This window comes from Silurus aristotelis, assembly GCF_946808225.1.
Source record: "Silurus aristotelis genome assembly, chromosome: 25".
Classification (NCBI taxonomy): domain Eukaryota; kingdom Metazoa; phylum Chordata; class Actinopteri; order Siluriformes; family Siluridae; genus Silurus; species Silurus aristotelis.
The window spans coordinates 5,016,738-5,029,753 of record NC_139598.1 but is presented as its reverse complement, the minus strand read 5'-3'; the positions used below and the strand labels follow the sequence as shown (position 1 = coordinate 5,029,753).

General features: G+C 39.5%; 1 protein-coding gene across 4 annotated transcripts in view; it reads left to right on the top strand.

The window, feature by feature from the left end:
• Nucleotides 1-13,016, top strand: part of stau2 (staufen double-stranded RNA binding protein 2) — a 93,619-nt gene that overhangs the window by 40,486 nt on the left and 40,117 nt on the right. For 2 of the 4 annotated variants that reach the window (XM_083530288.1, XM_083530289.1), the window contains exons 8-12: nucleotides 508-720; nucleotides 1,172-1,309; nucleotides 4,151-4,282; nucleotides 5,729-5,792; nucleotides 12,028-12,317. In XM_083530288.1, coding sequence (XP_083386414.1) covers nucleotides 508-720; nucleotides 1,172-1,309; nucleotides 4,151-4,282; nucleotides 5,729-5,792; nucleotides 12,028-12,317 — 837 coding nt within the window. Of the gene's footprint in view, nucleotides 1-507; nucleotides 721-1,159; nucleotides 1,310-4,150; nucleotides 4,283-5,728; nucleotides 5,793-12,027; nucleotides 12,318-13,016 lie in introns of all 4 variants that reach the window. The other 2 variants (XM_083530286.1, XM_083530287.1) reach the window with 1 other exon arrangement.

The window sequence follows — 13,016 nt, the reverse complement described above, 5'->3', positions numbered from 1 at the left end:
GACTGTGAGCAGTAGAAGAGTCAGCGGTTGAGGTGAAATGTCCGATGCCTTGATCGAAACTAGCAAAAAAGCACTGCTGGTTGGTGGAGATTGAGGTGTCGGTTTGTAGTCTGTGATGGTCTGGATGCCTTTCCAGTTGTGGAAGTGCTCTTCTATGTAGAGTTTGAATGTGAGCTTGGCTCTTCTAATACCTCTTTTCAGGTTGGCCCTGGCTCTGTTGTAGTTCTCTGCATTGTCAGATTTAAAAGCAGCATCTCTTGCTTTCAGCAGGAGATGGACCTCATCCACGGCTTCTGATTAGGAAAGCATTTCACGTGTTTGACCCTAGTGACATTGTCAATGCACGTGTCCATATGGTCTAAAACAAATGATGTGAATCTGAACATCGAAACATTTGATTTAGTTAGCAGCGTGCCCAGCTGCCTTCTGGTTAACTCCAAAGTTGAATGTCTAATGCGTACATTACTTCCACGTCTCACAGACGTTCTTATCCTCCTTCTTCCCCAGGTACTGAAGGAGAGCGGCCCGCCGCACATGAAGAGCTTCCTGACCCGCGTGACGGTGGGCGAGTTCTCGGCTGAGGGTGAGGGCAACAGCAAGAAGCTCTCGAAGAAGCGTGCCGCTTTTTCCATCCTGCAAGAGCTGAAGAAGCTGCCCTTCATCCCTGTGGTGGAGAAGCCCAAAGTGCATTATAAGAAACGGCCTAAGACCATACTCAAGGTTAGGCTGCTTAATAGGGTTTTACACACCTCCCATGGATGGATGGATGGATGGATGGAACAGACAAAATTGTATGCAAATATACACACTGATTGACAAATATACAAACAGAAATTCTGACTGACAGATTGACAGGTAGTTAGGCAAACACACTACCATGCACAGTGGTAGACGCACTAATTGACAGACAGACACACAGACAGACCAACTGGTAGACAGAGAGACATGCTGAGTGACGGACACACAGACAAATTACTTGCAGACAGGCACTGATCGATAGATCAGCTGGAAGACAGACATGCTGTCAGACACATGACTAAAAGAGAGAGAAATGACTGACAGATCAGACAGACTGACAGATTTAAGTTGTGTAACACTGAGGGTGAGGAAGTGTTTTTACATGCATACTTAGACCTCTGGATGTGTGTGTGTGTGTGAGGTCTCCTCACAGGCAGGGCCGGAGTACGGTCAAGGCGTGAACCCCATCAGCCGACTCGCACAGATCCAGCAGGCTAAACGAGAGAAAGAGCCCGAGTACACACTGCTCTCCGAGAGGGGCCTGCCACGCCGCCGAGAGTTCATCATGCAGGTACTAGATGCACACACACAAACATAAAATCATCCTAATCAGGATAGTCATAATAAAAGCAGGTCATATCTAACAAAAAAGTGTCAAGCTGTTTTTTCGCTTTTATTCGTAGTATTTCAATATTATAGCGATTATTTAAAAACACAATACCACAGAAATACATTGTATGGAAAAGTTTGTGGACACTTGACCACAAGATGTGCATTTTCAACATCCCATTTCACATTTAGTTCCCATTTGCTGTTATAATAACCTCCACTTGTTTGGAAAGATGTTCCACTGGATGTTGGAGTGTGCTTGAGGAGATTTGTGCTTATTCAGCTATAAGCTTGTTACTAAAGTCAGGTACTAAAGAAGATGAGCTGAGGAGGCCTGGGGTGCAGTCAGTGTTTATCTTCATTCCAAAGGTGTTCATTAGGGGTTGAGATCAGAGCTCTATAGCAGGCCACTAAATATCTTCCACTCCAACCCATGTAAAGCATATCTTCATGGAGTTTGCTTTTTACACAGGAGCATTTTCATGCTGGAACAGGTTTGGGTCTCCTAGTTCAAGTGAATGGAAAATGAAATGCTCCCACTTCCGAAGACATCCTATAGAATTGTGTGCCTCCAACTTTGTGGTAACAGTTTGGGGAAGAACCACATATGAATGGAAAATTCAGGCATCCAAATACTGTTGTTTGTTTAGTGTATCATGCACATCATGTTCTGATTTTGCCAGAGTTTTTTCATTGTTTGAAGAGATGTTTAGGTTTATTTGATTTACTTTTGCTAATTGTGTTTAGCGAAATTGGTGTTTAATTGGTGATTTGTGTTTTATTGATTCTGGGTATAAAAACTCCACCTGTGTTTTAAAACCACTTCACAGAAACATTATAAAAGACGCCTGAGAAGAAAAATTTGATGGACATATATGACGAAAGATACTTAGGATTAAAATATGGCATATATATGCTTGCTGATATATATAAAGTCCCACAGTGACTTTAATTCATGTCAGTTATTTCCAGATGTTGTTTACACTTTTGTTTATGCTAGACTTTCTTTTTATTTATTTATTTTTTTTTAAATCACTGGCTTTATTCTATCACAACAAGGATGCAGCAATTAAAGGAAATTGCTGGAAAATATAAGGAAATGAAAATGAAGAATAGGTCACATGCCTTAGATTATTTTATATTTGTATTTCAAATCCTGTGCTGTAAAAAAGCCAGGATGGGTGATGAATGATTTTCAGGATTGTACTGATTATATTGCTTTGTTGATACACAGAAGGAATTTCCAGAACTTTCTCAAAACTACTAGTAGTCATTGTATTTGACTGCTGCTGCTATTACTGAATTTATATTGTAAATATTTTCAAGTTGTTCTTTGATACCAGATGTTTTCCTCCAGCAATATTTGAATAAAAAAAAAGTCATGTGAGAAAACAGAGTATAAATACTTGCAATCATAGATTTCAAAAGTACACACATGCTTCGCTCAAGTAGAAGTACAGACACTCATGTTTTAAAAGACTCTGGGGAAGTTCATATCTTTAGAAAATTTTATTTTTAAATGTAAAACACACATAAATCTGTATTACCCAATTATCAACTTTTAATTAAATTTTTAATTTATGTAACTTTATTTTATCAATTTAATTCGGGTCAATTTAATTGATTACTCAATTTAATCAATATAATAAAAATGTGTATTTCATTGATTTTTATTTATTATATTTTATTTTTTATAAAAATATTATAAAATATTATTTTATATATTATTTACCCAAGCAGGCATTTTATGAAATTTAAAGCAATTGGCCAGGCAGAGGTACCGAGCTGGGAAGGATGTGCTGCAAAAAAACGTAGTTTATGTCCTGTAATTTTTTAATTGCTTTATTCTACTGGCAGATTTTTTCTTACCCCTTTCTAGCAAATACAATGTGTAAAATTCATTCTTCCAGAATGAAAAACAAAGTATAATCTCTGTCAGTTAGTGTCAGGTGAACTGGTTTGGAGTGTTTTATAAACTTCTAATCTCCTGGGAATTGCAGACACAACAGTCTTTACAGTTTATACAAGAACAAAAACAAAAGAACAAAAAACACTGTGAAAACACCTTTTGATAAGAGGGAATGTCCAGACTGGCTGCCAGGAAAGTTATCAATACATATATAATAACCCTTTACAACTATAGTGAGCAGAAAAGCATCTCAGAATGCACAAAAGATCAAACCTTGAGGTGGATGGGCCACAAATATGGAAGACCACGTTGGGTTCAACTCTTGTTGCCCAAAAAAAAAACCAATTTGAGTATATCGTCATTTTGTGAAAAATCTAAAATGAATTATATACAAAATATTAGTTTGAGTGTGTGTGTGTGTGTGTGTGTTTGTTTGCCCATGATAGCCTCAGGTTCCTGTTCTTGACTAAGAAGGAAGGAACCTGATGCGGTTCCTAAAAAGAATTAAAAAGTGATTATAGAAACCGAGTTACTATGGAATTCCTTTTACTCATGTCTGTTTCAATTCTCATGACTCCCAGGAGAGATCACACTTTTTCCCCATTCCGATGTTTGACGTGAACATTACCTAAAGCTCGTGACCTGTTGTCTGCATAATGTTGTGCATTAGTGCTACATGATTGGACATTAGATATTGGCAGGATTGTACAGGTGTTCCTTAATAAAGTGGACGATTATTGTTTGAATATACATGATAAATATCACTATAATATGTATTTTTAGATTCAGTACAGTGTGTTTGTTTATTTATTTTTTGCCTTTTTCAGACGGATTGTAATTAATTGAATGTGGTTCAACCCTTTTGTGTGTGTGCGTGCATGTGTGTGTGAACAGGTGAAGGTGGGTGATGAAGTGACCTCAGGAACAGGGTCGAATAAAAAAGTTGCTAAACGTACAGCTGCAGAGGCGATGCTGCTCCATCTGGGCTACAAAGCATCCACGCCTATTCAGAACACACAGGAGAAGGTCAGTGCGCACACACACGCACACACATCCAGATGTCAATGACTGTGCGTTTCCGTCAACTCCTGTTCCGTTCTGAAGATCAGCAACACGATGACATAACCATAGAGCACCACACACACACACACACACACACACACACACACAGAGTAGTGGATAGACTGAAACACTTGCAGAATTTCTTGCCATTTGGGACATAGCTGCTGACAGTGATTATCTTTGATATAAAGAGTCTACAACTGTCACACCCAGGTATCTAGAAACTTAAAATTAGAGAATCTTTGAAATGTAAATGTCTAGAAATCTTACATACTGGAATCTAGAATCTTTATACTCCAGAGTCTATGATATCTCCAGTCTAGAACCATGACATTGTAGAGTCTAGATCACTCACACCTAGAAGTCTAAAACCATGACATTGCAGTGTCTAGATCCCTCACACTCAGAAATCTAAAACCATGACATTGCAGTGTCTAGATCCCTCACACCCAGAAGTCTAAAACCATGACATTGAATAGTCTAGATCCCTCACACCCAGAAGTCTAAAACCATGACATTGAATAGTCTAGATCCCTCACACCCAGAAGTCTAAAACCACGACATTGAATAGTCTAGATCCCTCAAAGCCTAAAGTCAATAACCTTGACATTGAAGAGTCTTAAACCCTCGCATTCTGAAGTTTAGAACTATCACACATAGGAGTCTAGAAACTTGACAGTGAAGAGCCTAGATCCCACACAACCAGGAGTCTAGAGCCTTGACAATAAATAGTCTAGAACCATCATACCCATGAGTCTAGAACCTTGACATTATAGAGACATTATAGAGATTATTTATTAAACCCATCAAACCTATGGACTTTAGAACAACATGGTAGAGGCTAGAACTCACATAAGCATGTAACCTCTAGAACCCTTCAAAATAAGAAGTTTAGAATACCTGCTGAAGATTTGATAAGCTTAACACCAGAGTGTAGAAATTCACTGCACAGTCTATATCCACAGCAGTGGGATCTTTCCTCTAGGACTTTTCAGCCTTTCACAGTGAGGAGTCTAGAATCATACTGAAGAAGTCAAGAACACTTCTAACATGTTAAATCTAAAGAGTGAGGAGTGTAGAGCCCAGTGTGGAATCTTCGCACTATCCAAAAGTTAGTGTGTGTGTGTGTGTGTGTGTGTGTGTGTGTGTGTGTGTGTGTGTGTGTGTGTGTGTGTGTGTGTGTGTGTGTGTGTGTCACTTCATTTTAGTCGACTGTGTAGGATTTAGCTGAAAGGTTTTAATTCTCTTCTTCCTGTACTAGTAAAGATTAACTTGTGTAACATGCTTAACAAAGGTGCTTTTTCCATCTCACTCACTCCTCTACTGTGTGCGCGTGTGCGCGTGTGTGTGTGTGTGTGTGTGTGTGTGTGTGTGTTTGTGGGTGACGTCGGGCATCCCCTTGCTCATCAGGCACACATGGACAACAAAAGCTGGAATGGACAACGGGCCACTTTCCCTGAAGCCACCTCTAACAGTAAGAGATTTTGGTGTGTGTGTGTGTGTGTGTGTGTGTGTGTGTGTGTGTGTGTGTGTGTGTGTGTGTGTGTGTGTGTGAGAGATGCTGCGTGTTCAATCTATTTCATGTGCAGTTTAGGACAGGGCCAGTACAAGACAAATATTACCCATGAATTTTCAATCGAAATGTCTGTTTTAATTTTTTTTTTTTTTTACATGTCAATCTTTATCATTGTTTAGTGATCATAATTATGGGATGTTGTGCCTTAAAATAGGTACCCTAATAAAACTGCTGTCTTTAAACGGCCTTTCTAATGCAATAGACTTTTTTCTCAGGATTCCAAACAATGATGGATCATGGGATCACAGTGATTTAAAAAAAAATAAAAAAGTGTAAAAATATATACTTGTTTCAAAATATATATATATATTTCTGACTACTCTAAATAATCATATTATAGGAATCTTAAACTTTGCCATACTGCAGTCTTAAACCTTTACACTCCAGAGTCTAGAATCGGGTGCACAGTTGCAGTGAATGACTCTGGATCCTTGACATTTAAGATTCTGAAATTCTAATTTCCAGGAGTCTAGAAACTTAACATTGAAGAGTCTTGGGAGTTAACACATTTACACTGAGAAGCCCAAAACCTGGTCTACAGTCCAAGTTAAGATGTCTAGAACTAGTCTAGAAGTTTCAAGCTGCTAACACCCATGGGTCTAGAACCTTCACATTGAGGAATCTAGAACCCTCGCACCCAAGACTCTAGAATCTTGCCATTGAAGAGTCTAAACCGCTCCCACCCAAAAGTCTAGAATCTTGACATTGAAGAGTTTAGAACCCTCACACCCAGGAGCCTAAAACCTTGACATTTAAGAGTCCAGAACTTTCACATACTGGAGCCTAAAACCTCTAAACTCCAGAGTCTACAATCTGGTGTACAGTTGCAGTGAATGAGTCTAGATTCTTGATAATGAAGATTCTAAAACCTTCACACCTAGGAGACTAGAACTTCTTAACAGTCTCAGTTAAACAGTCTAAATCCTTGACATTTAAGGGTCTAAATCCCTCACACCCTGAAGTCCCGAACTTTGATATTTAAAAATCTAAAACCCTTGCATAATACATTCTAGAGCCTTTACACTTCAGAGTCTTGGATTTGGTGTGCAGTTGTAGTGAATGAGTCTAGAACCTTAACATTAAAGAGTCTTGGACATCAACCCCTTTACATCCAAGAGTCCAAACTCTGTTCTATAGTTTCTTTTACGAAGTCTAGAATCTTGACATTGAAAAGTCAAGGTCCTCAATTCCAATAGTCTAGAAACTTGACATAAGAATCTATTACCCTCACACCCAGAAGCCTAGAGACTTGACAATAAAGAATCCAGAACCCTTACACCCAGGAGTCTAGAATCTTGACCCTGAAGAGTCTAGAGCCCTAATATAAGGAGTATATAATTGTCAGGAGTCTGGACTATTCTAAATTATCATATTATGTTTTTGGGATGCACAATTTGTCTCATTTATATCATGCAAAAAGCTACCAAAATACATTCTGATTTAACTCAGCACTTATGTATACGCTTAATGCAGCAGTGTGTGGTTTGGGACGGAGATTTGTCTCTGTTTGTGGGCCCTCGTTGGGTTGAAGCGCATTTTTGCACTGGAACAGAGACGTTTTTCTGGCTGGCTCTTATCTCTGTGCTGCTGTACGACACTATCAGTGCGCACTCGCTCTGTAAACTTTGTAAGCTTTTGCTGTCACTGTAATGACTGTAATATACAGTTCTTTAGCTCTGATAGGATCCAGAGCAGACGTGTGTGTATGTGTGTGTGTGTGCACTTCTTTTCCACTAGTTAGCCCCCAGAATGTGATTTGCATGCATTCTGTCTTCTCAGCTTTAGAACTCCACGAGTGTTTTTAATGCTCAGATATGAGACACACATCGTTAAAGTCAGGAGGACTTAAAACGTCCAAACAGTGTGGCGTGATGAACTGTTTGAGACTAATCCGGTTTATAGAAGACACCAGTGTTCAGCATTGCATTTATACACAGTCCTTTAAATTTCCTACAGAATCTCTGTTTACATTCACACACAGGCAGAAAGAGAGAGAGAAAGAGACTGGGAAAGAGAGAACTGCTTCTGCACCAATCGTGAACAAGATTTATGTATTTGATCTTCTGCTTCCTAGATATTTGTGTCTTGAATCCAAACTTTTGCATTTGTGTTGCATTGAAACCTTTGTTTTCGGTATTTTTTTAATGGAATTACATTTGTGGAAAAAAAAAAGTCTTGAAATTCAATTCAGTTTTATTTGTAGCACGTTTTTAACAATGGATACTGTCCCAAAGCAGCTTTACAAAGAAAAAAAAGTTACAAAAGTTTTTACATTTTTACATTTAGTGCCTATAAGTTTGTTCCTTATGAGTTTGTCCCTAATGAGTGAGCCTGTGGTGACTGTGGCAAGAAAAACTCCCTGAGACAGCATGAGGAAGAAACCTTAAGAGGAACCAGACTTTAAAGGGAACCTGTCCTCATCTAGGTGGCCCAGAATGTCCATTCATTATAGTTCCATCATTGTTAAAGGATTAGGGATGGAGCTGTTTATGCAAACTGCAATCTTTAGCAATTGTAGCAGAGTGGTGGTATTAAATTCGTAAACGTTGTACCAGCTAACGATGAACGGTGAGTTGCAAACATTGAATGTGGTCTTGGTGATTAATAAACCGCATCCAGTCACTAATGTTTCTACTTCCGGAAGCTAAAAGGTTCCTTTTTGTCCACTGGACAAAAGTATTGGAATGCTTGAGTTTTCCAGTCATATTGGGTTTGTCTCCAAACTGTTACCACAAAGTTACCACAAATCCCAAGGAACTTGGAGACCCAAACCTGCTCCAGCATGACAATATTCCCATACACACAGCCAGCTCCATGACGATATGGGTTACATGGGTTGGAGAGGAAAATCTTGAGCTGCCTGCTGTAGATCTTCGAAACCAATCCTATTGAACACTTTTGGGATGAATTGAAACATTGACCTACATCAGTACATTCATGTTTTTGTTTGCTTGACAGGACCATACAAATGTGTGTATCTTGTATTAGAGCAGTTAAAATTTGGTGCTTTGAGTACAATTCTCTCATCCTGACACTGGATGTTCAACATGGCACCTCATGGCAAAGAAAACTGAGGATTTTTCAGAATTATAATTTTTGCTCTTTACAAAGATGGCCAATACTTTAAGATGATCAGTAATACCCTGGAGTTACAGTACAGTACAGTGGTCAGGGTCATACAGAGGTTCTCCAAAATGGGCCCCACTCGGAACAGTTCTTGCAAGGGTTCATTAAAGAAGTTGCCCTCAAAAAATATACAAGAGTGCTGCAAGAATTGCTTTAGAGGTTGCAGAAGCGGAAAGTCCATTTCAGCCCAGACGCCGCACACTGCAACAAGTCGGTTTGCATAGCCATCTTCCCATACGGAAGCCTCTTCTAAAGCTGGCTCACAAGAAACCCGCAAACAGTTTGCTGAAGTTTCCTGTCCAAGGGCATGAATTACTGGAACCATGTCCTGTCGTCTGATAGATTAAGATAAACTGTGAGGATCTTATGGGACACGATGCAAGGCAAGATTATTCTGTCAGGAACAGGGGTGACTAGGTGAGTGAGGACCCAAATGCTGGATGCGACGGCGGTTAAGGAGAAAACAGGCTTTAATAAAAGTAAACAGAGCAATAGGGCAAGGGAAAAAAAAAAGTCCAACAACAGTCCAGGGTCGAAACACAGGCAAACAGGGCAGTGCAGGGAAGACAAAAACAAAACCGAAAACAAACTCCAAAAAATCAAAGCCAGCAAACTGAGCAATTCAGGGAGGGCAGAAACACAAACCAAACAACCAGTCCAAAGTTCAAAACCAGAGGCAGGGCAGAACAGGGGTCAGGGTCAGGATCAGAATCAGGAACAGAAACAGGAACAGAATCCAGAGCAGGCAGGGTGGCAAGAATAATCCCAAGGACTAAAGGAAGCCGGTGAGATAATCTAGCGCCCAGCTAAAGTCTTTGGTGTCCTTAAAATACCGGAAGGCGTGGGAAAAACGGCAAGATGGTCGCCGACCTGGAAATGCGCCCCGCGAAACTGGAAGTGCGCACCGTGTGCCTGGAAGAGTGTACCAAGAAGCTTATGTCTTGCCTACAGTCAAGCATGGTGGTGGTACCATCATGATCTGGGGCTGCATGAGTGCTGCTGGGGAGCTGTGGCTAATTTGAGGGAACCATAGATTCCAACATGTACTGTGATATTCTGAAGCAGAACATGATGCCCTCCCTTCAGAAACTGGGAAGATTTTCAACATAATAATAACCCCAAACACACCGCCAAGATGACGACTGTCTTGCTGAGGAAGGTGAAGGTGATGGAGTGGCCGAGTATGTCTCCAGACCTGAAACCTATTGAGCACTTGTGGGGCATTTTCAAGCGGAAGGTGGAGAAGTGCTATGTGTCTAACATGCAGCAGCTCCGTGATGTCATTATGAAGGAGTGGAAGAGGATCCCAGCAACAACCTGTGCAGCTCTGGTGAATTCAATGCCCAGTAGGATTAAGGCAGTGCTGGATAACAATGGCGCTCACACAAAGTATTGACACTTTGGACACAGTTTTGACATGTTTACTTAGGGTGCATTAAGTTTTATTGGCAGTTATTTAGACAATTATTTAGTGGCTGTATGTTGAGTTATTTTTAGAGGACAGTTTAAAGTTTGATTTCTTTTGTATTGTCTCTTGAGAAGATGTGAAATGTGAGGGGGTGAACTAAGGAGAGTAAGTATACACTAATGAGGGGCATTTCCACAACATGTATTTTATACATACCAAACACAATAGCATGCATATTAAATTACTATTGCACATATTATATGATTTCATTATTAATTACATTTTTACATATAATGAAAATGTATCGTAACTCACCATAATGCTGAATCAGTGGTATCTTAATTTATTCATGAATAGAAAACAATGTGATTGAAAGAAGTATAGGAAATTGGCTTAGATAGAAGTGGACATTTAAAACAAATTGAAATCAACATGGTGTAGACTGCAAAAATCAATAAAATGGAAATAAAATAAGAATGTAAAAGTTTTTTTTATTGCAGCCCAGTACAAAATAATACACTTCCTGGTACTGGACTGTGGCATTGTGGTTAGGGACCCCTGCCTTATAATATAAAATAATGTATATGCATCCAAAACTGTGCAAAACTATCAAAAAAGGTTAGTAAAGACAAGCATCTGTTGCTTAGGCTTTATTTTTCACTCCAAATAAAGACAGCGGGGTTAAAAAAATTGGGTAATTATTGTCTTTATTGAGCCTTTATGTGCTTTTTTTTTACGTCGCTGATGAGGTCATCCTGGCTTACACTTCGGCCTTAATATTGTTGTTGAGTGAACCTGAATTCATCACTGCTTATAATTTTTTTTTTAAAGCACAAGCAAGACCCTGAGCGCATACTTTTTTATGTGTAATGAGTTACAGAAATGCATCACTGGCAAAGCCCAGCATTTACCCCTGTGATTTAATAGCCTCTTTAACACACCCCTGACCACAGCAGCACGGTAACTATCACATCCAAACATTTGGGAAACGTCCACATGATTTGGACATGCCTGAGTATTGAGAAATGGCAGCTTTTCTTTTGCTTTGCTGAGGCCAGCTGTCTTACACCACTTTAACTTGTCACCCAATTTAAGAAAAAATGCAAGCTTGCACATTTTTTCTGCTTAGCACATGTCAGTGGCACTGAGTTTAATTTCATTTATCTGAACAATAAAATTTTTTTTTTTAATTTTGAAGAAGTCCAGATGTAGCTTTAGATCACTATTCAGAGACATCATGAACAAAAATTGCTCGTGTAGGAAGCCATGCTTCTTCTGGATAACAGATATTTGGATTCTAGATCTTAAACCTTGTATACTGTAAAGGCAAATTGAAGAATATTATGATAATAGTGTGGGTATATTGTAAAAGGTCTGGGAATCTGAGATGAGTCTTTATGATTGCAGCAGCAGTTCAACATTAAATCCATCATATTCTGGTGAATAAATGTACTAAAACTTGAAAGGAACATGGCCATAAATCTTTTCGAAAGATAAATAAAAATAAGTTCACCAAACAACAATAACAACACTCCTGTTACTGTGTCAGTGTCCTTTATTGCCTGTTTCCGATGCCTGTTCTCTTTCCTCGTCCTGCAGCGCAGAAAGGAATCCTCCACCTCTCGCCCGACGTCTACCAGGAGATGGAGGCCAGCAGGAATAAAGCTGGCGCCGCCCCCTCCGTCACCCCTATGACCCCCGTGACCTCTGTGACCTACATGAACCCGAAAGAAGTGAGCCAGGCACCGTTTTACAACACTACCGCCTCCAAGACAGCCGCCATCGCACGGGAGCTGCTGAGCAAAACGCCAAAAACACCTATAATCCCCTGCAGCTCTGTTCAGCCGTCACAGCAGCTCGAGTACCTCGCTCATATTCAGGGCTTCCAGGTAAAGAAAACTAGCCATGTGTGGTGGAGAAGTTTACAGTAGTAATGCAGTGTGCAAAGGGCAGTTTGGGACATTGTAGGCAGTCAACCTTATATACTTGGTTTGTGCACTATTTAGACATACTGTATAAACTTAGTATAGTCATTTGGGACGTAGCAGATTACATGGATAGGTTGGTTTGGCGATGTAGCCGATCACTTTTGTATAGTAACTTGCAATCAGTGCATATACTTCCTTGTGATATTTCAGGGTTTGAGACAAAATCACAGACAGTGATGCAGTCACATAGATGGCATACTTTTGCAACGCACAATTTAGTGTATTGTTTGTAAAATTGTGGCTCTATTCTATGTAGTACTCTATTAAATGGGACTTAACCAATTATGAAGAGTTCACGTTTGTGGTAGGAATCGGTATGTTTGTAACGTAGACAAACAACAAAACTTCAAATCAAGTCCTATCATCAAATAATATTCAAATATATAAAAACAGAATAAAACAAATATATAGAAATAAACAAAACGTGAGGACATGCAGGTAGTTGGTTTGGAAGAGGCAGCTGTAAAGGCCATTTAAGATCTTCCTCTTCAAGTCATGTAGATCTTAATGGAGCTGGCTTTGTGAACACAGGTGGGAACAGGTTTGCATCTTCTAGTTTAAATAAAGGAAAAATGTCATGCTACACATATATATATATAT